At 38.6% G+C, this 25438-nt stretch overlaps 1 protein-coding gene across 1 annotated transcript in view; it reads left to right on the top strand.

Annotated features, from left to right (window-relative positions):
• The window catches only part of ARL15 (ARF like GTPase 15), a gene marked incomplete at its 5' end in the record, with an annotated part of 253639 nt that extends 229839 nt beyond the window's left edge, over window positions 1-23800 (top strand). The window contains one exon of the mRNA XM_089682681.1: window positions 13878-23800. Within this exon, the coding sequence (XP_089538807.1) occupies window positions 13878-14030 (153 nt within the window). The remainder of the gene's footprint in view (window positions 1-13877) is intronic.
• Between the last annotated feature and the right edge of the window lie 1638 nt (window positions 23801-25438).

Below are 25438 nucleotides of genomic sequence, written 5' to 3' on the forward strand. Positions count from 1 at the left end.
GCTGGTACAAATCAGTACTCCTCTCATTCTTGGGCCGGGCTGTATGTGGAACCTCAACTTCTAGCCAAGACAAGATTTAATAAATGTAAAATCATTTAATAAAATAGCTTATAATTTTTAATGAGTTAATTTAATTATAAATGTTGTTTTAATATGTTCTACAGGCTTTATTAAAATACCTAATATTTATTGGTTGAACTAGATGGACTTATGTCTTTTTTTTCAACCAGACTGACTATGTAACTATGTAAACTAGAGGCCATCTAAGAAAATCCTTGTTCAGACATTTCCTGTTGTATGGTGACAGAACCCGTTCCCCATATTGTACTCTGTGCTGTCACCCTGACTTCTAATGGAGACCACAAATGGCTGACCTAGCATCTACTGTACCTTAATGTTCCCTGGATAGCATTAACTTGGTCAGAACTCACAGCTTTATGTACAGCCTGGGATCCAGGGGACTCCACAGGGACAAAGGGAGAAATCTGAAGGCTTAGGTCTGTTATACATGGTTAGAGTATCGAGTGATTCCCACCACCACCAGCCTCAACAAAAGTCAATTTTTTCTTGTTGACCTTTGTAAGACTAGTTGGCTGGAAATTTTTCACTGAACAATGGCTACATCCATTTAGATGCAGACACTGTTCAGGTATTCTGACAACCATGGTTACCAACTGTCAGAATACAATAGCTGTGTAACATGGATAGGGGAATCTATAGGGATTCTCTTGTTCAGCCCACCAGCTGGAAATATATACGTTTCAGCCTAGGGTACCAAAGCACACTACTTCTAGGTCAGTTCCGGTTCATTTTAATTTGACATTTTAAAGCAGGACTCCAGAAATTGCCTCACTTTTCCCTTGGTTTGTAAGGATTTAAGTTCAAGATGAATGCCACCTTGTAAATTTACTTTATTTACATTTTTACTGAGTGCTGAGAGTACAGCTGTAGCTAGACTTCCAGTGCTCTGACAGGAGAAGATGTGCCCTGCGACACAGTATCTGCACTGCCTGCCTTTCCCCTCTGCTGTCCATTTACAGAATTCTTTGTATTTTGTGAATGGGTTCACATAATACATAGCCTTCTTTGACTGGGCAAAAGAAAAGGAGGGGCAGGCAGAGCAGCTGTAAACAACTCTGTGGCTGCAGTATCGGAGACCTGAAGGTAACGTGTCGGAGCACTGGAAGTATAGCAATAGCTATACTCCCAGCTATCTGTAAAAATGCAAATGGTAAATAAGAGATATAGTAAGTCCACGAAGTAGCATATACAACATTGGACTTAACCACTTATAAGCCTGCATATTTTTAAAAGTGCAACTTCTGGAGTCCTTTAATATTCCCTGTACATTGTGCAGTACTTTTGCAGAGCACATATTCAACAGTTACATTATTCCCACTCCTCGGTGTGAGTTAAATGTATATATGGGCTTCTAGGACTGTGATAGAGACATACGACTGATTACGTAGCTAGTCAACCATTAGAATGATTTGGATTTCGGAAGAAGCTGGAACACTGAGAGGAACCCAACAGAAAAGGGGAGAACACCTCAAAACAGGCAGCATGCTTCTTGGCAATCGAGAAGTTCCATAGTGAAGTAAGGCATCAGTGCGAACAACTAAACCACCATGCTGTTATCCAGTATGTGTTACATGTTCGCTTCTTGATCCTTGGAAATACGTTTAATGCTATGTATATGTAATATGTACAGATCTCTCATAGACGGGGATTGCCAATGTTAGACGTGCTGCAGACATTGTCTAGCCTTTCCTAGACATTTGAGAGTGATGGCATTTTTGTATTTCTGAGGGAAATAGGCACTGTATATAATCTCCAGTTACTCGAAGGAGGGGAGTGTCAGACAATCTGTGTGAGAGCTTTATCCTGCAATATTTGTCAGCTTAACACCAGTCAAATTATTGGTGAAGTGCCTGGTCTTAAATTTGTTTTGCTAACATGATGGTGTAGCTGTCATTTTCAAAGATTTATTGCACAATGAGATGGAATAAAACAAAGCCTGTGAATATAATAATCTACACCGGTAATTGCCCTGTGTCATCTAATTGAAGGCATGATGTATAGACGTGAATTTCATAGTATTAGAACTTATAGTGCTATAACGTTTTACTTTTTTTTTTTTTTTGTAATGCCATTATTGTGTTGGCTTCTTTGTGCTTTGAGAAGAATGTATTTATTGTAATATATAACACTTCCCTACATAGTATAGTTGCTTTGAAACGTTTGTGTGTGTGTGTATCAATTTGCTGTGTTTATACAGTTTTTTTGTTAAAAGGTGCTGTACAGTGAAGGATAAGAACATAATTACTGGTCTGGTGTTATCCAATCACTCATTTTCCCATTTCCCTTTGGTTGAGGGATGTAGATGAACTAATTGAAAACAATTCTGCCACTGATTGGTTATAAAATCTCTCTAATCTGTTTTAATGGCAGTATGGTGCATTGTTGAATTGTATCTCTAGGAATTGTTTTTAAATTGTTGATAAAATGCCTGTCCCCTGCCAGCATGTTGTAGAGAAGGACCCCCTGCTGAGTCAGACCTTTAGCTCTGCAATCAGTAAAGGTAATGTTCCCTGCTGATTGGCGAGCTCTAGCTCTGAGTTAGTAGGGGTTATGTCAGACCACTGCTTCCAAATAGAGAGCTAAGACATCACCTTTCTTATGCACCTGGAATGCATTCAGCCAGTCCAGTTTGTCTTGGAAATTTCATAGATCTGCATCTCCTATTAAAATATTGATTAGTGGTTCCAAAATACTGCAGTAGGGAACAAACACAAAAACTACAAGCATCTTTTTTTTCAAATAATTGTTCTATTTGGTGCTTACTTATTATTATTATTATTATTATTATTAGTTTCTTATGGAGGTCTAAGTCCCCTTTCACACATGTGGACCGATGAGGGCCACCTGTCAGTTTTTCAGACGGACCCAATTGAACCCTCCATCTCTATGAAGCTGCAGGTGTAAACGGACATGTGCCGCTTTACATCCGCCTACATCCAATCCAGTCTTCTTAAAGCAGACAGATGTGGATTCCCTTTTTGTCTCGTGGATTGGATCAGATGGCAGTCGAGTGTAAACACAGGTGGGCTGTGTCTTTTCTGCATACGCGTAACAGACACATACTAGCCATCCGCCTGCTAAGTCCGCCCCATGTGGACGGGTCCTATGGCCATAATACCTTAAGTAATGTTATTAGTATACAGGATTTATATAGTTTGTGTAGCACTTTACAACATGAGCACAGGCAGTACAGTTAAAATACAATTCGATACAGGAGAAATCAGAGGGCCCTGTTCATTAGAGCTTGCAATCTAAAAGGGAGGGTCAATTGATACAAAAGGTAATAACTGTGGGGATGATCTGATGGAGAAAGTGGAAATACAGTTGTTGGGTAGAGGCGGAACAAGATTCTCTGCGAAGAGAAGGGTTTTCAGGGATCGCCTAAAAGGGGACAGGGTAGTAGATAGTCAGACAGATTGGGGTATGGAATTCCATAGGATGAGAGAGGCTCGGGAAAAGTCCTGGAGTGACAAGGGAGCTAGAGAGTATGAGGTCTTTGGAGGAATGAAGCAAAACTATTTGGTTGGTATTTTTAGACCAGGTTAATGATGTAGCTAGGGGCCAAGTTGTAGATGGCTTTGTAAGTTATTGTTAGTAATTTGAATTTAATTTATTGGGTTAGCGGTACCCAATGGAGAGATTAGCAGAGAGAGGTAGCAGACACTGAAAGGTTGGTATGGTGGATAAGTCTGGAAGCAGCGTTCATAAGGGACTGAAGGGAGATGGTCTATATAAAGGTTCCAGTGAGGAAGTAGTTCAGGCGAGAGATAACAAGGGAGTGAATTAGGAGCTTTGTGGTGTCATAGGTTAGGTAGGTAAGTAAATTTAAGTAGGTAATTTATCTGCATGAAAAGAACATTCTCATATCAAGGTGGTAAAGCAGGATTATTAAATATGGGACCTGGGTTAGTTGTGCTTAAGACCTGGAATCTGATATTGTGCCTCCAAGGTTAAAGTCAATCCAGAGAAGAGAAAAAAGTTCTACAGTTATGAGAGTCTTTTCAGTGGTGGTCCAAGGAAATTTTTTCAGTGGTGAGCTGATAAAACTAGTCTGAAAAACTGAATCTATGAAAGCGAGAGATGTTGAGACAACATGCTCCACATTTTGATGTAGGCGAGGAAAGTATGCTGTGATCAATTTCAGGGCAGTTGAAGTTGTCTTTGAAAAGGTTTGTAGGTATTGTCATAAAGATGTAGAGGAACTAGTGTGTGATGTCCATTATAATTATCCTTCCAAACCAAGAAAAGCTTTTTCCTGTTTTAATTTTGCAGGCTTTCTCTTTACATTTAAAATAGCTTAAAGTAACCACTAGAAGGGAAAAAAAACTTCCACTTTGTCAGGGCTATTAACATAGCAAATGTACAAAGGCTAAACGTTTGTGTGCCCCCTCAGACATTTTGAGGGCTGCGCTTGAGGCCTGCTATAGTTACCATGTTGCCCACTTTGACTGTTTACTTCATTACCTTTTTTATAGACTAGATTCAAGTTTAGATGTCACTGCTTTGTGGGAAGCTCAGCTATTCCTCTGTTTCATGCATTTGTCAAATAAAAGTCAGTTCCTTTCCTGCAAACACCTTTCATGACCATACTGTCTCTTTTGATTGATGATTCCTATGTCTGTTGATGCTGATATTTTTAGTTGCATGTTTGTATAATTCTTTACTGCGTGTCTTTATTCTTCCACATATTTTGCAGAATAGTTATTTCTGTTGGCATTGAACATAGTCTCACTAATTTTTAATGAAGTTTATAAATAAACAAATGTTTCCTTATTGCTGCTTAAACATGTCCCGGCCAGTGAAATATACTGCACATTAAAGTGTCAAAATATTTTTTGCATACTTGCGGCTATTTTGGTAGGACTGTGGAAAACGAATATTCCTTAAGAAAATACCCTTCCACAAAAGAATTTGCAAACTAAACTGTGTTCAGGCAATACTTCTTTGCTGGTATGTTAACAATTGTTAGATTAACTTACAGAGTTTCAGGTTGATACACAATGAAAATATTCTTGAAATCTTAAACAGTTGTTTAACTGGAAATGCAGTAGTTCTTCTGGCATTGAGATTGATGAAATTGTGAATGAATGATGATTGACCCTAATTGCATGTTCAGAAGCAGAAAAGAGTAACCAAATTCTTTTAGAAAGGCTCTCCACTGAAGTACCCTGTAAGACTAAGATGGCAGGCCCTGGATCACACAATTCAGCGAAAACATTTAGGTTTATGCCAAATAATATTTTGGTCCCCGCCAAAGTTGTTTATGGAAACAGCAGTAAGTGGTAGAAAAAAACTCCACCAAATAGCTGACAAAAAATAAGAAATTCAGAAAGGCATTTTAAAAAACAACCTGTGGTGTGTCTGCGCTATGTCTTTAATCTCTTGCCACCAGTTTAACACATGTTCGGCAGCAAAAAGGTGGACTTTAACGTCCATATGCTGCACATATTTGTCAATGGGCATCCAAGGTTACTGTGCTGAAAGCACTCTCACTGCACACTCCCAGCACAGGGAACGAGCTGTTAAAGATTGCTTCCAGTCTGCACGAATGATCTAGGCTCCTGATCATGTGACCACTTTGACAATCACAGTTAATCATAGTGGTCACATGATTGCCAATCCTTTCTGCCCCCTGGGCATACAGATTCTGAGGATATGCTGGGGCTGAGGGGGAAGAGGTTAAATACTGAGTTGCCACACAAGCTTACAGTGGAAGTGACGTCTCTGTAAACTGATTGGTAAATACTTGGGTTACATTACAGAATGGAAAATGTTCAGAGAGTAGGCAATACTGAGCTGTACTGATGGTCACCAGTAGTCCAGAGAGTGATTTGGAGGCAGGACCTCCTAATCATCCTCATCTGTTCACTCTACCACCTCAACTTGTTCAAGGTTACTAAACCTGTCATCTGTGGTTGTTATTCCAATGCTAATTTCAGATCAGTCTTCTATACGCCCTGAAGGCTTTTACTATGGGGGTCTGTTTCTAAATGACTTCTTTTACATCTTTTACCAATGATTTTTCAAATTTTAAAATTTGTGGGAATATTGCATGATAACATTTATAATTCAATACCTAACCTGTCAAGATTTAAAATTGCGAACACCTGTGAAATGGCAATATACTACTGTACCTAAAATCATAGATAGGCAATGCTTTAAAAGCCTTTATAGGTAATCAGTGTAGAGTTAAAATTGAATAATATTCTTAGAATTATTGCTCTCACTCTGACATGCACTCCGATACCTCACATGTCTGGCGCAATCACTATTTACATATGCGTACCGGATCTACGCACACATTTGTGTGCAAGGGTGCTTTTAATTTTTTTTTAATTCTTAAAAAAAAAAATTACACTTTTTTTCATTCAACTTTATTGCGATCACAAGGGGTAAACAATAGCTTTGATTGCTTTGAGCGGTGACAAGTACTCTTTGATGATAGTTTTGGGTAGTGACGGGTACTCTTTATGGGGAGATCTCGCCTGCCCTCATGCCGGCCACAGACGGGTCGAAAATCAGCAGATTTTCGCACCGTTAGTGAGTTAATTGGTCGGCCGTTTTTTGGGGTTTTGGCACATTTTTTTTTAATCGGTCATGTTGGAAAATTCGCGGCCGATTTTCCCGGCAATGACGGGCAAATCAGCCGCTCGTTTTACCGATAAAAAATTGCATATGACAACAATGCACAAAAAATGAAGAAAGCAGGAAATCCATCTCCTGTGTTTACCAAATTTAAAAAAAACGCTTGCTGCTTATTATCTGATGTTTGTACACATAATAGAACGAAGCAGAAGAAGAAGAAAAAGAAGAAGAAAAAGACTGCCCTGTGACTGCTCTGTACTGCGCTATGGAATGTACAGGTGTCACTGAACGGCGGCTCAGTTCTTTATTCTAAAGTTTGCTATTATATTTTATATGAAAAAGTCTTGCGGTTGCAACAAATGTATCCATTTGTATCCAAATAAAAACATCTGTATGGATACATTTGTTGCAACCGCAAGACTTTTTCATATAAAATATAATAGCGGACTGTAATTATTATTCTTCCTCCTTCTTGCTGTCACATTGTATGGCGCGCTCCCCTGTCTCTGCAAGGGACAGAAGTTATGGGGTTAATGCCGGCCATAGACGGGACAAAATTCGGCAGACTTTTTTTTTTTTTTTTTCTTTTTACGTTGGTGGTAACGTTGGCCGATCGAACGACCAATTTTTCGTGTTTTTTTTTTTTTTTTAAACGGCCGATGTTCAACCCGTCTATGGCCTGCTTAAGGCAGCTAATAAAATAGAGATCTGTTTGATTAGCTGCTTTCCGGGCTATAAATCCTCAACGCTTCCAGCTTCATTCATCACAGAGGAGATGCTGGAAGAGATATTTCTACATCACCTCTGTGGGCAGCTGACCCAACTGCTTACAGCAATCCTGGGCTCCCCAGTGCAACAGAAGAGCCCAGGAACCGCAGTGGGGGAGGAGGGGCTCCTTCCAAGCCCTGCAAAAGTGATTGAGTGACTAAAGCTACTCAAATCACATTTGCATGAAAGCCAATGACCAGCTGTAAAAATCAATACCAGAATCATAGCTGCAACGTATATATACAGTTGCAAGAAAAAGTATGTGAACCCCTTGGGATTATGTGGAGTTTTGCATGAATTGTGACTTAGATGACGTTCAGAGCACATTTTATGCCCAACAATAGAAGAACACAGTCTGCTGAACATAATACTACACAAACATTAGATGTTGCCATGGTTTAATATCACATAACTTGTAAACATTCACAGTGCAGGGAGGAAAAAGTATGTGAACCTTTGGACTTAATAACTGGTTGACCCTTCTTTGGCAGCAATAACCTCAACCAAACGTTTCCTGTAGTTGCAGATCAGACCTGCACAACAATCTGGAGTAATTTTGGACCACTCCTCTTCACAAAATTGGTTCAGTGTAGCAATATTCTTGCGATGCCTGGTGTGATTCACACATTTTATGCCCAATTCATGCAAATCCCAAGGGGCTCACATACTTTTTCTTGCAACTGTATGCTGTGTGTGTGTGTGTGTATGTATGTATGTATGTAGAAATGTATGTATGTATGTATATATATATATATATATATATATATATATATATATATACATATATACACACACACTAGATATCAAGCGGTTAAAGCCTGGGGGTGAAACCCACCTTAAAGTGGGTTGATTAAATTACAAGTCTTCACTGATTCCTAATCTGTTGGTAAAAACATTCTTCATCCTAAAGCTGACACTTTTGGGGCTGCAGACTGAAGACACTCCGTTATTTCAATATTTCTGAGACTTCATGGTCAGAAAAAGTCATGTTGGAGTTGGGGGGAATACGGCAGCATAAACCCAAACCATAAAAGCTCGGGGGTCTGTGGTCCAAAAACCTGCATCGTATGAATCTTGTTGCTGGAATCTGAGAAATATATATGACGTGCTTTAACATGCAAGTGTGCACCCAAAACTGATTTTACTCATTTAGATTTTCATCGTCCGTTTAACACGTTTGGTAATTGACAAAAAACTGTATTCAATAATAAGCAGAAGCTGTTTGGAAATAACAATCATTTCTTAGATGGAAAAAGTACAATTTCAGTCATTGATTCATATGACGTTTGATTTTCTGTTGACATTTCATTGACATGGAATTCTAAAAAAACAAGATTAAATGTTGTTTTTATGTATCTGTCATGACTTTAGAATATGATTTGCCCACACAAATGTATGGAAAATGTAATGAAGACACACCTGAAAAATGCTCGATACTGTAACTTTGCACAAGTGTTACTTGGTAGAGCCCTTTTGTATTTGTGGATAGGTGCGTCGTCTGTTTCTGTAATGGGAGTTGTCATGCTGTCCATTCTTGTTATTTTGTGTTGCCTTGGGTGCATTTTCTTCTTTGGAGTCATTTCTAAGAATGATGGTTTTAGATGTTTTGTCGGGGATTTTTTTTCCAGTTCATGCAGACAACTGATATAGATAGCTGCTAGTGGAAACTCCTCACTCCTTTATGTTCAAATGTTAAGATTACCACTTTAACGTGACCTTATGATTGTCCATACAGGGAAAAGCAGTAGGTTTGCTTAACTTTCCCCTCCTTCAGCACATACCTGCCTTCCTTTTGCTTTCCTTTCAGCCTTGTATTGCCACCAGAGGTAAAGATAAATGCCTGGTACTTCTAGGTATGCAGGGAGATGTGATTCCCTTCCTGCCTTGACACCATGCTGGTGATTGGCCCAGCACTGTTCCATGGGAGCTTGCAGAGTCCTCAGTCCTTCCTAAACTGCAAATAATTGTGTTCCCATTAGCATTTGCTCACTTACTTAAAACTATGTACTCCCTACGTGGCTGATATTTGGCTCCCCTGAAGCTGCCACTCGCTGAAATAGGAGAGCCAATTGTGACTGGACCAGAGCAGCATAAAAATAGGTAAGTGTATGCGTCCTCCTTACACAGGCTAGTAAGCATAGGTGTTGGGGGAGGGGAGGGAGTGACTTAAAGCCAAATTCCAGAATAACCCTAACTAATCTTAAAGGTGTGACTCATGGACAGAATGCTGAAGAGAAGCAGTTTTTGGGGATCTGTCCCAAGGACATGAGTAGCCTGCAGGAGAAAGGGGTGAGGTAAGTAAACATACTTTCTACTGGTTCCCTGGACAAAAATAAGCGTTTAGCTATTGCAGCGAGGGTAGAACTCCACTGTAAGAGTATTTTTGTTTTCTTTGTTTTAACCACTTGAGGATTTACTCCCCTTCCAGACCAGGCCATTTTTTTTACAATACAGTACTGCGTTACTTTAACTGACAATTGCGCAGTCATGCAACGCTGCACCCAAATGAAATGTATGTCTTTTTTTCCCCACAAATAGAGCTTTCTTTCAGTGGTATTTGATCACCTATGTGTTTATTGGTTGCGCTATAACCAAAAAAAAAAGTTCAACATTATTGCGAAAAAAAAACTATATTTTTGACATTTTGCTATTAAACCTGTCCAGTAAAAAAATTTAAAAAATCAAATTTCGTCATAAATTTAGGCCAAAATGTATTCTGCAACAGATCTTTGCTAAAAAAAAAAAATCCCAACACGTGTAACTTAATTGGTTTACGTGAAAGTTTTATAGCGTTTACAAATGATGGTATATATTCTGGAATTTTGTTTTGTTTTCTTTTTATTTTAGTAATGGCGGCAATCAGTGACTTATAGTGGGACTGCGGCGGGCATTCTGACACTTGGGGGAACTGAGTTGGTGTCACTGACATCCCCAGTGACACCAATACAGTGATCGATGCTAATAAAAAGCACTGACACTGTACTAATGGCACTGGTCAGGAAGGGGTTAATGTGGGGCGATCAAAGAGTTAACTGTGTGCTGTGTGTTTTACTATGAGGCTGTGTTTCACTGTAAGCACACTGCTTTGTATGGCTCTGCTGTGCAGAGCCATAGACACAATGCAGCATGCAGGAGCTGACAGGGGAGAAATCTGTGTTGTTTATACACAGGTCTCTCCCCCTTTGGTAATTCCTGGAGATTGCCTGGTGGCCCCCTACCCAGAACTGCAAAATCATGTATATATACGTGATTTTGCGCACCCGTGCCGCCCTGTAGCAGTATTTCTGCTATAGGGCGGCACGGAACCGGTTAAAGAGGGAGGGAGCACAACTGAAAATTCAGTATTTACTTCACCTAAAGCCTTATCTACAAATATGTAACCACTTGACCTCCGGTAGGTTTTACCCCCCTTCATGACAGGACTTTTTTTTTTCTATTTTGCAGTGTGCTACTGTGACTGGCAATTGCTCAGGCATGCAACTCTGTGCCCAAATGAAATTTTATATAATTTTTTTCACACAAATAGAGCTTATTCAACTATCACTGGGGGTTTTATTTTTTTTAATATAGAAAGGAAAAAAGACCAAAAATTTCTGTGTTAAAACCTATCCAATCAAAAAAATCTAATTTCTTCATAAATTTAGGTCAAAATGTATTCTGTTTTTATGTCTTTGGTAAAAAAATAAAAAAAATCCCAATATGTTTATATGAATTGGTCTGTGTGAAAGTTATAGTTTCTACAAATGACGGTGTATATGTACTGGAATATACGCAACTGGACGCTATACTTGTAATGGCAGTGATCAGCGAATTATAGTTTGACTGTGATAGTGTGGTGGGCAATCTGGCGCTAACAGATACTGGCTGGGAGGGACACTAACTGTCTAATACAATGATCAGTGTTTATACTGTAGTAATTACACTGGCTGGGAAGGGGTTAACATCCAGGGGCAATGAAGGGGTTCACTGTTTGCCTAACTAGTGTAATCTGGCTGTTTTTTCTCTGCTTTTCCAGGAGAAGAAACAGCCAGATCACTGTTCTGTTTACACAGAGTTCTAGTTCTGTGTGTTTGTAAACAGAACTCTGTGCTGTACTTGGACACAGCCATTCAGCAGGTTTCAGCTGAAATCATTGGCTGAAACCTGCTGACACGTCTGAAGGCGCGATGTACATGTACGTTGCCTAGCCTGCAGCTGCCGCTCACTCGCAGTAGATGTACTGTGGGTGGGCAGCAAGCGATTAATACTATAATAAAATTATGAAAGAGGAAGCATGCATATTCTGCAAAATAATTACTGATTGTCTTTAAGTGTATTATAAATAAAAATATAAATCTGCTTCTTACTTTATCCCTAGTTAACAAATGTTACTAGTTTTCGGCGTGGCCTAACCTCTATAATTATTTCATTGCTTCACAACTTCCCTATGTGTATGGTTGGTTCTGTGACTCCTCTCCTTCCTCCTCCACCAGTCTCCTGTCTGCTCTCTATGAATCTGCTTCCTTCCTACAAGACACCCTATATAGGTCTGTTACCTCCCATTGTTCCAGACACTCTCCAATAGATACTAGTTGGTTGGCCTGGTGAGAAGAGGGTAAAGTTCTATCCCCGACTCCTGGAGTATCCCTATGGACTCCTCTATGGCACAACCCTAACATTCCTGAGCTCATGGGTCACCCTGACTCAAGTTGGTGGGGCCGTTGGCATTAATCACCTCTCACTTATCTTTTTGAATGGTATTTTTGTATCTTTTGATGATCTAAAGGCGGCCAATAAATTATTTTCTAAATCTTTGCTATGTCACGCTATACAGACACAACTTGGGAATTTGACCTCTTGGAATCATCTTTTTAGAATTTCTATTGCTAGATCCAGATATTACTAAGTTGGTCACCAATATCTATTCCTGTCTTCAGTCTGCTAATGCCAATCCCTTCCAGACTGCTAAGCGTAAATGGGTGGCAGTGTTCCCTGAGCTGCATGAAGAGGGTTGGAAGGAAGCTACGGAGGTCTGTTTTCAAGACCTCATTAGTACTGCTGATAAATTTACTCAATTCAAGTTTATCCACCATCTTCATTGTACGCCAGCGAAATTGGCTCAAATGGGTTTCGTATATGCGGCCTCTTGTCCCTGTTGAGGCCTTAAGGATGCACATCTGCTCACATGTTTTGGACCTGCCTTGCTCTTACATTGTATCGGCAGACTCTTTTTGCCTTTTTCTTTACACTACCCTACATCTGCCAGTCCCTTATACCCCAGAAGTGGGTCTCTTGGGAAATTTGAATTTCATACCTCAGACTCATCCTACAATATTAATGCATATGCTTTTGTTTTATGCTAGAAAAATAATTTTGCTGAACTGGAAAAATACTAATCCACCTTCCATACAACAATCACAATCTATCTGTATGGTTAACGTTGATGTGCCTAAAGATAAGTTAATCTATAAAGGTTGGGCTTCCCCTGAAAAGTTCACGAAAGTGTGGCAACCCTGTTTAGACATCTGTTTCCTTCTGGGGTGATACTCCACTATCTCAATCACTGTCATATGTCTCCACAAACTAAGATGGTTTGTTACGCCACTGCTGTGGTGGTTGTGGGCTCTCTATCTCTCCTGATTACTAGAGGCGAAGGCTGCACATGTATGACTGGATGTGTGTATGCGTGTGTGTATTTGTTTTGTTTTTTTAACCCAGCTTGTTCATTTCATGCACATAGCTAAAGCGGTGTCAAAATTTGGGCTCTGCATAGCCCTAAAATTTTTTGGTTCTTTCTGTGTAAAATTTATTCTGTCACTCCATTATTGGGGCTCCTGATTGCCTATGTGTCTATTGTAACTTTTATTAAAAGTGAAATAACCTCTTAAAAAAAAAAAAACAAATGTTACTAGTTTTCAAAAACTGCTGCTGCTGCATTAGTTGTGGAGGTACGGTCTAGTTAAAGACTCCTACTAATGTTGCAAAAAAACAAATTGGGGGTATTTACACTTTAACAAGACTTTGGGTGTGAAAGGGTTCAATTGATTATGTCATGAGGAGCTCTAATGTGAACTTAAGGTAACCTCTAAAAGAAGATGTATCCTTACATTTCCTGCACTCTGTGTTTTATATATTGCACCGTGTTGATGACTTCTAGCTGATGCAGGTATCCAGACTTTTTGGGTGTGTGGAATACCTGTTCCCCTACCACATACTGTGGTTCCCACCTGCTTATGCCACTGCAAGGCTTTTTACTAAAACAGAGCAGATTTCTCTTTGGTGATGTTGATCTAGAGCAGGGAAAAACTGAGAATCAATTTTAGTTAACTTTCTTGCTCTGTACAACTTAAAGTCAAAATGAAAATAGACTACACATTAGAAGATGACTTGTGTTGTTTTTGTTGGATTTCTATTGTGTACATTGTATTAATTTCCCTGGATTAAATGTTTTTCTCTTATTTTAGATCAAGAAGTATTTTGAACTTGAACCACTGGCACGAGGAAAAAGATGGATTCTACAGCCAACCTCACTGGACAACATGGAAGCTGTAAAGGACAGCTTTTCAATGCTAATAAACCTTTTAGACGATCGAGAACTTGAGCCTGTTCAGATGTGAACAATCCCTAATGGAGCAGGTTTCCTCAATGTTTCACCTGGGAACATTTTCACTTCCCAGGAACATCATACATGGACAGCAGCATCAAGTCTGGTTCACAGAGGGTCTTCATTGTTTGCTGCCTTATATCTACATCAAATTACTTTTTTTTTTTTTTTTTATTTGTTTTGTGGATAGTATCTTTTTAGCAGCCATCAGCCCAGGTATTGGTTAAGTAGACCAGGACTGGTGTTTTAAATCATAAAAATGGGCTGGATGACTGAAAACAGGATAAATCCGTATTTTCTAGAACAGCTGCTGCATGATCAACATTTGGCTACGAATGATGTTCAACCGCCTATAGAATATTCATATTGCTATTACAATTCATCTTTTCCTGAAAAATATGTCTTTAAATAGTATTGTAGTCCTAAAGTTCAGTGCACCCAAAATTTGTATTTCAGTTGTGGATTGATACTGATGGATGTACAGTGGACCTATTGGAAGAAATAGAACCTTTTTCTCCCTGTCTACCCAACTCTCCTAAAAGGAATGTATAGCATTTTTTTCACATTTTTAGAAAAATAACTGAATACACCCTTAGACAGCTCACTGGGAGGTTTATATTAAAGAAAGGAAACTGCTAAGCAAATAGTATCTACTGAGTTATAGGAAGCCCATATTGATTTCTGAATCCTTTCTCATGTGTGTGTGTATGTATGTATGTGTGTGTGTGTGTATATATAAATATATCAATCATTTATTTTATTGACTTGTGTGTTTATATTTTACATACATACATATACAAAGCAACAGTTTTAAAATGTATGATCCTTAAAATAAAATATCTAAAATGAAACTGGTCCAAACCCATTATGGTTTCCCTAAAACCACTGATTGTAGAAAAAGCCCTGAAACACTTACTTTGGCTTGGGAAACGGCTGCTTTCGGATCATATGGTGACAGGTTGTGTGATCTCTGCTAAGTGACGAGATCATAGTTCAAAGTAGTTAATCCTTGCCTTCAATGTATGTCATATTCCCAAATACCCAAGCATTTATTAACATGATTGGACACTGAGGGATCCTGAAATGTGGTTTCTCCAGTAAAGGCTAACATGGACACTGTGTTTTTACTGGAAACCCCTACTCCAGTATTGCTCAGTCATGTTAGGGCTGCATTTAAAAGAGCAGGGTGGGAAGGAAAGCTTAGATTCCTGTATTTGTCAATAGGTCTGCTTTAATCATCCACTAACCACTTATCTCAAGAGGAGACTCCAACCATCTTCTACAGTAACGTACACTTTAAAATCCACTAGACAAAATAAGTCTCACATAACCGCCACCCAACAAGTAATTGGAGTTGGGGAATGAGCAGTGGAGATATCGTTGGAGATACTATTGGCTATATATATATATTTTAAAGATCTCAAAACCAGTTTTGGGTGAATATACCTAAAGAAAAGTTTTTACTATCCAGTCTTTGGTTTCTGTTCATTCCAGTGTAATTGCGTCAAGAAGGACATTTGTCACCTTGGGTTTATGGCTTCAACTGAAAAGATTTTGAAAAAAAAATCATTACGGCTTCTACACATAAACACCCTGCAACTGATTCCCCATTTAGGGTTTTGCTGTTTTGCAGAATGTATATTGGATCTGGAGACAAATATGTCAGAATTCCATGAATGTCAGCAGATTAAAGTATAATTTGTGTTGTATACATAGTGATCTATAGATCTCTGCAGATATGTACTGTATATAGTAACCATTTTTTTATTTGTTTTTTCTTTTACTTTTATGAGCCTTTGCTAAAATGTGACTCCAGCCCAAACCATTTTTTCTTTAAAGTAGGAAGGCTTAGATAATCTGTCAGTTTCTAATTGCAGTGACCACAGTCTCACTGGGGCAGAAAGTGAGGAAATCTCAATGTCTGAAAATAAAGAGCAGAGATTCCAGGTTAACTTTTCTCTGCAAAAAAATAAAAACTTTAAACAATGCAGTCCGCTGCCACAAAAACTCAGAACCCTTCCCACAAAAACAAAACATGACTATGATGCCTACAGGATATTTTGGTGAAGGCCTTTTCTTCCTTGCTCCTGTAGAAGCCGACACCAACTTTGACGCTTTCTGCCTTTTACATCCCATAACCCAGTGTCCATGCTCAAGAGATGGCATGAATAAATCTTGCACAAGCGCAGTACAAGAGAGCCAAGCTTTGCATTGATACTGTAATGAGTCATCAATGTCATAGGTCATCCCTGTAGTAATTTATAAACATCAGAGGACATAAGTGGAAGTTGAAGGTTAATGCCAATTTTTACACCATGTTAGGCTCTACTCGTATTTAGGGTTTAGTTTTGCATTTATCACTATTGTGTCCTTTTTCATGAGATTTTTTTTATTGCTTTTTGTCCCAAATGACAAAAAACGGTTTTGGCTGGAGTTTTAGTTCAAGCTACAGCTGTACACTTTTTTTTTTAAATAGACATATCAATTTTTTACTGCCATAAAGTAATGGAGATAACATATTCTTAGGGCCCTATTAAGAGAAGGGACTGTATGGGAAAGAGTATAGAAAAACATATCTAGTACATCTTTGCAATGCACATTTCCTGTGTTTTTTTTTTTTTCTTAAAATACATGGCAGGTACAGAAAAGTGTTTGTTGATCCTTCCAGAGATACAGTGTGCTCCTAACTATGTGTAATAAGCTGATGTTATGGCAATTAGAAGTCAAAAGATCAAGCACAGTATTAAGAATGGAAATACATGGGAAATGTACATATATTCCAGAGATGTACTAAAAATATATATATAAATATATATATATATATATATGTGTGTGTGTGTGTGTGTGTGTATATATATATATATATATATATATATTTTTTTTTTTATGTGCACTTTGTAGGAACTGTCATGTCTAGTATTTTTAAAACCTAAAAATCCAAATGTGTTATCCTTATCCTTGCTTAACATGTAGAAATAGACAGCAGAAGTGAGGGCTAATCTACATTTTTTGTTCTGGGTCAATAAAACAACATTTGACAAATGAGCCTTCACCTTGGCAGTTGCAACAGCCATAGTCCTACCTGGACCGGTTCCCTTCCTCTTGTATTTCAGTAGTAGAATGATACTGAGCAGTGCTCCTCCTCTTATGTGAAAAGTAAAAAATAAGTAAAACACATGAGCACCTTTTTATAAAAAAAAAAAAAAACTAATCGGGGCAAGCAGCCCATGGAAGCCATAGCTGAGGTTCCAACTGAATTTGGGGTAACATAGAACATGAATGGTGGATGGTTGCTGGGCTGTTACTACTTCTTCATTCTTCCTGGTGTTTTGTTGTCAATGTAGACCTTTTTTTGAATTTGCAGAAAACCCAGTGCTGTAAACTTAAAATACTTGTTCTAGATGAACGTGGATGTATTTATTACAGTAAAGGTTGTTGCCTTTTAAAGTATATCGATAACATTTTAATGTAAACACAGCCATTTTTTTATTTTATGCTATATAGATGTAAATACAAAGTTTCACATTTTGGTATAGGAATATGTTATTATTGTAGCTTCTTTTTGACATTCTTGTGATTTATTTTTTATACAATTCATGGCAGTAATAAACAAAAGAAAAAAAACAGTGTTATGGTAATTTTACAATATATCTGTAACCTGCCTCTCCTCCATTAAACACTAATTCACACTTTGTTTGGAAAATGAGAAATTTATAGTAGAAAATAAAAAAACAGAGTGATTATGTTGCATAGTAAACAAGGAAAAGCAACTTTGTGAGCGTATTATAAATAAGAAATATCTGTCTATATATGATTGTAGTAAAATATCTGAATTTTCTGTAATATTAAAGGAGATTTCCACCCAGGAAAAAAAAAACTAAGTTGTATCCACTTATGCAAACCTTTTATAAACGTCCAGCAACAGAATGTGATGAATCGCACATGCACATACACTGCCTCAAAGGAGATCTAAACCCAGAAAACAAAATTGTAATATATTCTAGCTGACCAGTCCTTTGCCTGAAAAAAATAATTTTTAGCAACTAGAGAGGATACCTGTTGATCTTGCCAGAAATCTATTGTTCTTGTCACTTCTTGTGAGCTACAAAAACACAAACCTTAATTTCTCCCGCTGTTGCTGTGTAGTAGTGTGGGCTTTTCAGGTTCAAAGGGGATAATGAGGAGATGACATATGGTCTCTCAGTCACAATTTGAAAAGCTATCCACCGTGCATTGCTTTTCAGAGACACAGCGAGAGCTACCGTATCGTAAATGAGTCCTTGGTGCCAGAAGTTTTCTAATCCTGTATTTTTTAATGTTTTTTGTGTGTAATTTAAAGAAACAGTAAAGCCACCTATTGCAGTGCATGTAGGATGAGTCGTCTTCTAATGCAGGACATGCACTGGGTTGGGTTTGTTTGTAGCAGCCTTGGCTGGCATGGTACTCCTTGCTGCTGGGATATACTGGACTGTGGCTCCTATATGTTTAGGAAAACATTTACTATAAAAAGAACATAGCCAGAATAATTAAACCCCCATTCATTGCCATTTTGGGCAATCTTTAGTGGTTATAATGGCTGCCACATTTCATGGTTTTTATTTTCCAGGGGCCAGTAGGGTCCTGTTATGGGGAAAAAACAACATATAAAACACATTGAAGCTGACTTCCAGGCCTCTCTTGCAGCAAGGTTGCCCTTGAGGTTAAATTAAGGGTTAGATCTGGCAGGCCTCCTCCTGCCTATGCTCCAGTGGTCACAGGTCCTCAGATGTCCATGTCCAGTACCGAGGCCATTATGGACATAATGACTCTGAGGGACAGTCCAATGCTGAGGAGCGTATAGGCAGGTAAGTTTAAAACTGCTTTTTGTGGCCCCTAGACTTAAATGACCACTTAACCTTTGCAGTGGGCACCATTTTTCCTTTACCTGGAGATGGGCTTTAAGAATAATTATCAGCAATATCCAGTTTTTGCTGTCTTGCATAGATAGACCCACCGCTAGAAGCTTCTGTCTCTGACACTTCCAGGCGTGTCAAATGCCTGTGTTACTGCATGCTGTGCTTCCATCTACCGGTCTCTTCTGTATGTCACTACTGTGTTTCCTCAGAGTTGTAAGGACAAAGTGACATAGCTGATAGATGGAACCACAGCAGTGGGATTCAGGCATCCAACACACCCAGAAGTGTCAACATTTCGGTGGCCAGTACAGTTGTGTTCAAAATAATAGCAGTGTGTTGAAAAAAGTGAATAAAGCTCAAAATCCTTCTAATAGCTTTTATTTCCATACACATTGTTTGAGGGGATTGAGGCCGTATTAGTGCATTTGCGACAGAAACAATTGAGTACTGTCAATCACTAATCAAATCACAAAGTTTCACAAAGAAAGTTTGTGATTTGTACAGTACTGCTTGGACTTTGAAGAAGGGGACCCCGAAAGCTTGGGGGACCCTGAAAGCTTGTCCTCAAAATTGTATGTTAGTGCAAATATAAAAAGTATCACGGCCAGTACTCAATTGTTTCATTTCCATGCACACAAATGCATTGGGAACACTACACATTATATTCCAAATCAAAACATGAAGAAAAATATATCAAATTTGTGTTGTTCCTCTAAAAAAAAATTGAAGAAAACTGAATATTAGACTGTTCAAAAAAATAGCAGTGTTTGTATTCTTCTTTACAAACTCAAACATTCACTATATAAACTGAAAAATGTTTGAAGATTTTGCTTTCCTTTGAATTACTTAATATTTACTTGTATAAGCGCTGTTTCTGAGAACTGCTGTACATCTGTGTTGCATGGAGTCAACCAACTTCTGCCACCTGCGAACAGGTATGCCAGCCCAGGATGATTGGACTACATTCCACAGTTCTCCTCTATTTCTTGGTTTTGCCTCAGAAACTGCATTTTTGATGTCACCCCACAAGCTTTCTATTGGATTAAGATCTGGGGATTGGGCTGGCCACTCCATAACGTCAATCTTGTTGGTCTGGAACCAAGATGTTGCACGTTTACTGATGTGTTTGGGGTCGTTGTCTTGTTGGAACACCCATTTCAAGGGCATTTCCTTTTTAGCATAAGGCATGACCTCTTCAAGTATTCTGATGTATTCAAACTGATCCATAATCCCTGGTATGCGATAAATAGGCCCAACACCGTAGTATGAGAAACATCCACATATCATGATGCTTGCACCACCATGCTTCACTGTCTTCACAGTGTACTGTGGCTTGAATTCAGTGTTTGGGGGTCGTCTGACAAACTGTCTCCGGCCACTAGACCCAAAAAGAACAATCTTACTTTCATCAGTCCACAAAATGTTGCGCCATTTCTCTATAGGCCAGTCAATGTGCTCTTTGGCAAATTGTAACCTCTTGAGCACATGTCTTTTTTTCAACAGTGGGACTTTGCGGTGGGCTTCTTGCAGATAGCTTGGCTTCACATAGGCGTCTTCTAATTGTAACAGTACTCACAGGTAACTTTACACCTTTGATCTTCCTGGAGCTGATTGTTGGCTGAGTCCTTGCCATTTTGGCTATTCTTCTATCCATTCAAATGGTAGTTTTTCACTTACTTCCTCGTCTTTCAGGTTTTGGTTGCCATTTTAAAGCATTTGCAATCATTTTAGCTGAGCAGCCTATCGTTTTCTGCACCTCTTTATATGTTTTCCCCTCTCCAATCAACTTTTTAATCAAGGTACACTGTTCTTCTGAACAATGTCTGGAATGACCTATTTTCCTCAGAATTTCAGAGAGAAATGCACTGTAACCAGCATGTACAACATTTGCTGCCTTCCTTCCTTAAATAAGGGCAATAATTGCCACCTGTTTTTCAAAGAATGAATGACCTCACTAATAGAACTCCCCACTGCTATTATTTTGAACATGCCCCTTTCAATTAGTGATTCAATTACACAGAATCAGCAGCATGCATGTCATGACTGTTGGGTCTGTTGGATTTCTATTACTCTACTACACCTGCTAGTAAATTATTTTCCATGTAGAAATATCATTTCTACCAAAAACAGTGATTGATCAGGTTAGTGATGTCTGACTGCTATTATTTTGAACACAGCTGTATAAGTTCGGAAAAAAAACAGATTTTGGATTCACTGGTGGTGTTACTGATCTGCCATTTTTTTTTATAGACATCAGTGTGTCATGCGGCTACCACATACTCCTATCATGATGGTAGAGCTGTAATAAAGGTTCACTACTCCTGATATTTTTCCCCTCAACAGTCTACCATATTCATCCACAGAGGGCTGTCTCCCATATAGTGAACATTTTAAAGGATATGTCCAGTGTTTTGATCAATTTATTGTACACCTTTGCCTTTGAAAAGTTAGGGAACTGATGATGAAATATTGCACTGGTAAATTTCTACTCAGGATTGGTAATTGTTTTGGACCAATGGTTCAAAGACCTGTTAAAGTTTATCTAAACACCCCAAAAGACTATGTATTATACTGTATATTGAAGCTTACCAGCCCGTAGATGTGGTTACAGAAGGTTTTTTGGGTTTTTTTGTGTTAGGCTGAGTACATTTTCTGCAAGTACAGACCTGTTAATCCTGCAAGAAATCCAGTGTCCTTGTAACGTCCTGTGCACTGACCTAAAATCTCAAATGATGTTCTAAGTTCTGTGGGAACGTGCCCATTTTCTTTTGCTTTATATTATAACTGGTAGCATGTTAAGTCGCTCTAAATTGTTTTTATTCCTATTAATTCTCTATGGTGCAGTATGGTAATGTATGTGAAATATTTTATTTCCTTTATGTCTGTTTGAATCCCTGTTATTTTAAACAAATGCTTTACAATAAAAAGTGTTTGTTTATTTAAAAAAAAAAAAAAAAAATGTTCTCAAATGTGACCGCTATCTTTTGTAAACTACAAACCCTCCCATTTAATGGAGAAAAGGAGCGACTAAGGTGTTCAGTTCAAATCAGGAGTGAGGAGCTCAGGGTGACAACAGCTCCTCCATAGATGTAGTATGGTGAATGAGCGTTGTTCTCTTAGGACAGGAAGTGTGTTAAAGGCAGGATCACCAGGTAAAAATAAAGAGAAATTTCTAAGGACTGGTAAGCGACAATATATTTCATTTTTGTGTTTTGGGTTTAGATACAATTTGTGTAGGTGTCTGGCTAATTGGGGTAGGTTAGAACCATGCTTTAATTACACAATTTTGGTGCTAAAAGCCCAATGCCGATAAATGAAGAGCTGAGCTGCTGGCACCTGAAACTACTATGCCTGGATAAAATAGCTGTCCTTAAAGGGTAGCTCCGCTTTATTGAAAAAAAAAAGCAAATAAAACACAATAATACTATTGCTACACAAGCCATATTGTAATGTAAAATTCAAATTTACTTTACCTTTTCAATCCTCAGCATTGTACTTTTCTGTAAAATTCAATGCAATATGGCTGCCTGCCAGCCGCCTGTACACAGTTGGTGTACAGAACTTCCCCAGAAATTTAATTTCCGCCTTGTATGATTGGCTCACTGATTTTCCCACAAGTCTGCGTTACGATACAAGTAAAATTTTAGGCATCATCTGCAATAGCAATTACTTTTTTTTGCAAGAGACTCCCTAAGGGGTAATTATTTCTAAAGGGATGCAGACACTGCAACTTTCCTCATTAGAACACTACAGGTGCAAGTGATTCAATAATCCGTATTTCAAGGACATAGTAGAAAAAGATTGCATGCTACAGAGTTTGCTAAAATCCTTGCAATGTACATAGATCACACAGAAGGGATTGTTTTTTTTTTTCTTCAACAAAAGTGGAGTTACTCTTTAGGGATATATACTTTTTTTTTTTTTTTGGTTTTGGCTGAAGTTCTCCTTTAATTTATGTGAATGTGTTTTTTTTTTTTTTTTTTTTTTTTCATTCTTTTAACTGTGAAATTTTACCTGTCTCAGTACATTATAATGTGAGCAGCACAAAGCTTATGTTCACAGGCAATCAACAATTTTTTTTTCTTTTGCATGTTCATCACATTACTACATTGTTAATGAGCAGGAAATCCTTTTACATGCAAGATCATCACACAAAGAATAATCTTTTCAGAACATTGTTTGATATCGTTTATCCATCTGTGAAATTGCTTTCTGCTTGTGTTATGTATGTTTGTACGCGACTGCCGTGGGCTCCTCCATTTTCTGAGCCCTGTGACTGCCTGCGATACTGTATTTTAGCCGTCACAGAAGAAAAAAAAACTATCCGTCAGTCTTGAACAGCAGCTGCACATGACAAGCTTCTGTCTGACGCCTTGTGCTTTCAAACTGTCAGCACACGGCTGTCTACATCTCCCAGATCTAAGCTTTTCGTTTTGCCATCTCCCCTCTGGTACATGATCACACGCTGTTGCCTCCATCTCTAGATCCAGGGACATGTTTTTGAAAGTCGTTGTTGATATGTGTCGCGTCCTTTGATGCTGCATATCATGTCATGTCTATGATGTAGGTGAACCTAACCTGTAATGTTCTTGCAGCACAGTGTATTTCATTGTATTTATAGAAGTGAACAATTTTTGTAACCTGTTAGGGAGATCACCTCTTTTTTGTAATGACCGTTTATATTACAAAGGTTTGTACGTATCTTTATTATAGTTGAGAGTAATAATAATGTTTGTTCACTATGGACTGTGTTATCCTAACTGCAAAGTAAATTTACTGTACCTGAATAAGAGCAAATCTGTACTGTGTGGATAGTGCCACGGACAAGCGCAATCTTGTATGTATAATTCTACACAATGTATGAAAATAAATATGAATGTAACATCCACGTTGGAAATGTTTTGTTCAACTTGATGATTGCACAATCCTAAAACAAGCATTGGTGGGAGATCACAGGTGACCCAAATCCCCTTTTTATAAAGTGGAATTCCAGCCAAAACATTCCTCCAACCTGAACTCCAGACTGCTAAACTCACAGATGAAATGTGAATACAAGAGCTGTTTTACTAAAAGGCTTTGTATTCCTGTCCATCTAGTCTTGAGCGTTACACCACTCTGCCACTCACCACAATCCCTGCCAGGTGAAAGAACCCAGATCTTTGCTGTAGTTTCACTGTTAGTTACTTACAGCTACCCCCCCCCCCCCCAACCCTGTGACTAGACAGTGAAAGGAGAAGCAGCAAACGTGTCAATCTCTTATTGGCATGGTCCTTGCACTGCAGCACAACTTAACTCCTGTGCTGCCTTTTCCTTCCAATCTTTAAACTCTGCTGCACTGTGCACTGCAAGAAGCTGATACCAAATCAAATATACATTTATATTCTAAAAAATATATATATATTAATTATACTGTTAAGGACACAGGATAAGTATTCATAGGCTTGTACCTTCAGGAGGCTGGATATTGGCAAAGATTTTAAGGACATGCTCAGTGGGCGCCTCCCCTACCACACTTTTAGTTCTCAATGTTTTGCTAGTGTCCTAAGGCGATGGACCTTCTCCCTTACAGGGAAAGCACTCTTTTTCAACTTGTGGAGCTTGTATGCATCTTTTCTTTTTCAATAAAACAAGTCAGCTAAATATAAGAAAATATTGGCAATCAAAGTCCAGACCAATGACAAATACAAAAGCAAGAAGTAGGCGCTTAGAAATGGAAGCCTAACTACTACTAACCACTAGATCCTGCATAGGAGCATACTTTGGGTTCTCTCGACAGGTTCCTGAGGGACTTTAACCACCTATGTGATGACATCAAAAAGTGCAACCTTGCTTACTGTACAATGTTAACTTTTTAAGCTTACCACTAAAATTCTGCCACTCAGGGCTTAGTCTGAGGTGGATGACCAGGTATTACATCTTACTACAGGTCACATGCTTTACTGCCACTTCTGTCTAGAGCCCTTATACTTGGACTTTTTCTCCTGCCCTGTTACCACAAGAACTCTACAGGATGGTCTGCTTCAGGGTTGCTGTGTATTTCTTCTTGGACTCTCTTAGCCCATGTTCCACACCCTACTACTTGAGTATCGCTCAGTGGAATAGCTTCACCTGTAGCTATGGTGGAAACCAGGTGAGAGCTTGCCATGGAAAAAACTCAGGCAAACAGTTGCTCTGTCAAAGACCCAGACATCACTCAACCCCAGTGTGATGATGCTTTCCTTGACCTGGCATAGGACCTGATTTTAACACCAGTGTTTGTATCTGTTTCTAGCTCTATCTCAGGCACGTAACAAGCAACCTACTTGACTAAGACAGGTTTTCTGCAACTGTGTAGCAATGTATCAGACAATTACTCTTTTAAAGTGGTACTAAATCCAAAAACAAAAATGTAACATATTGCTGCTTACTAGCTCCTAAATGTGGTAACTGCATTTAGTTTTCTTTTTTTTAAGGTGGCTTCCTTACATATTCACATGGTGATCTAGCCACTAAATCTGTTGTTTAACAAATCTGTTATTCCTTTAAC

This window comes from Staurois parvus, unplaced genomic scaffold, assembly GCF_062004578.1.
Source record: "Staurois parvus isolate SC_StPar_1 unplaced genomic scaffold, SC_StPar_1.0 ptg000294l, whole genome shotgun sequence".
Taxonomy (NCBI): Eukaryota; Metazoa; Chordata; class Amphibia; order Anura; family Ranidae; genus Staurois; species Staurois parvus.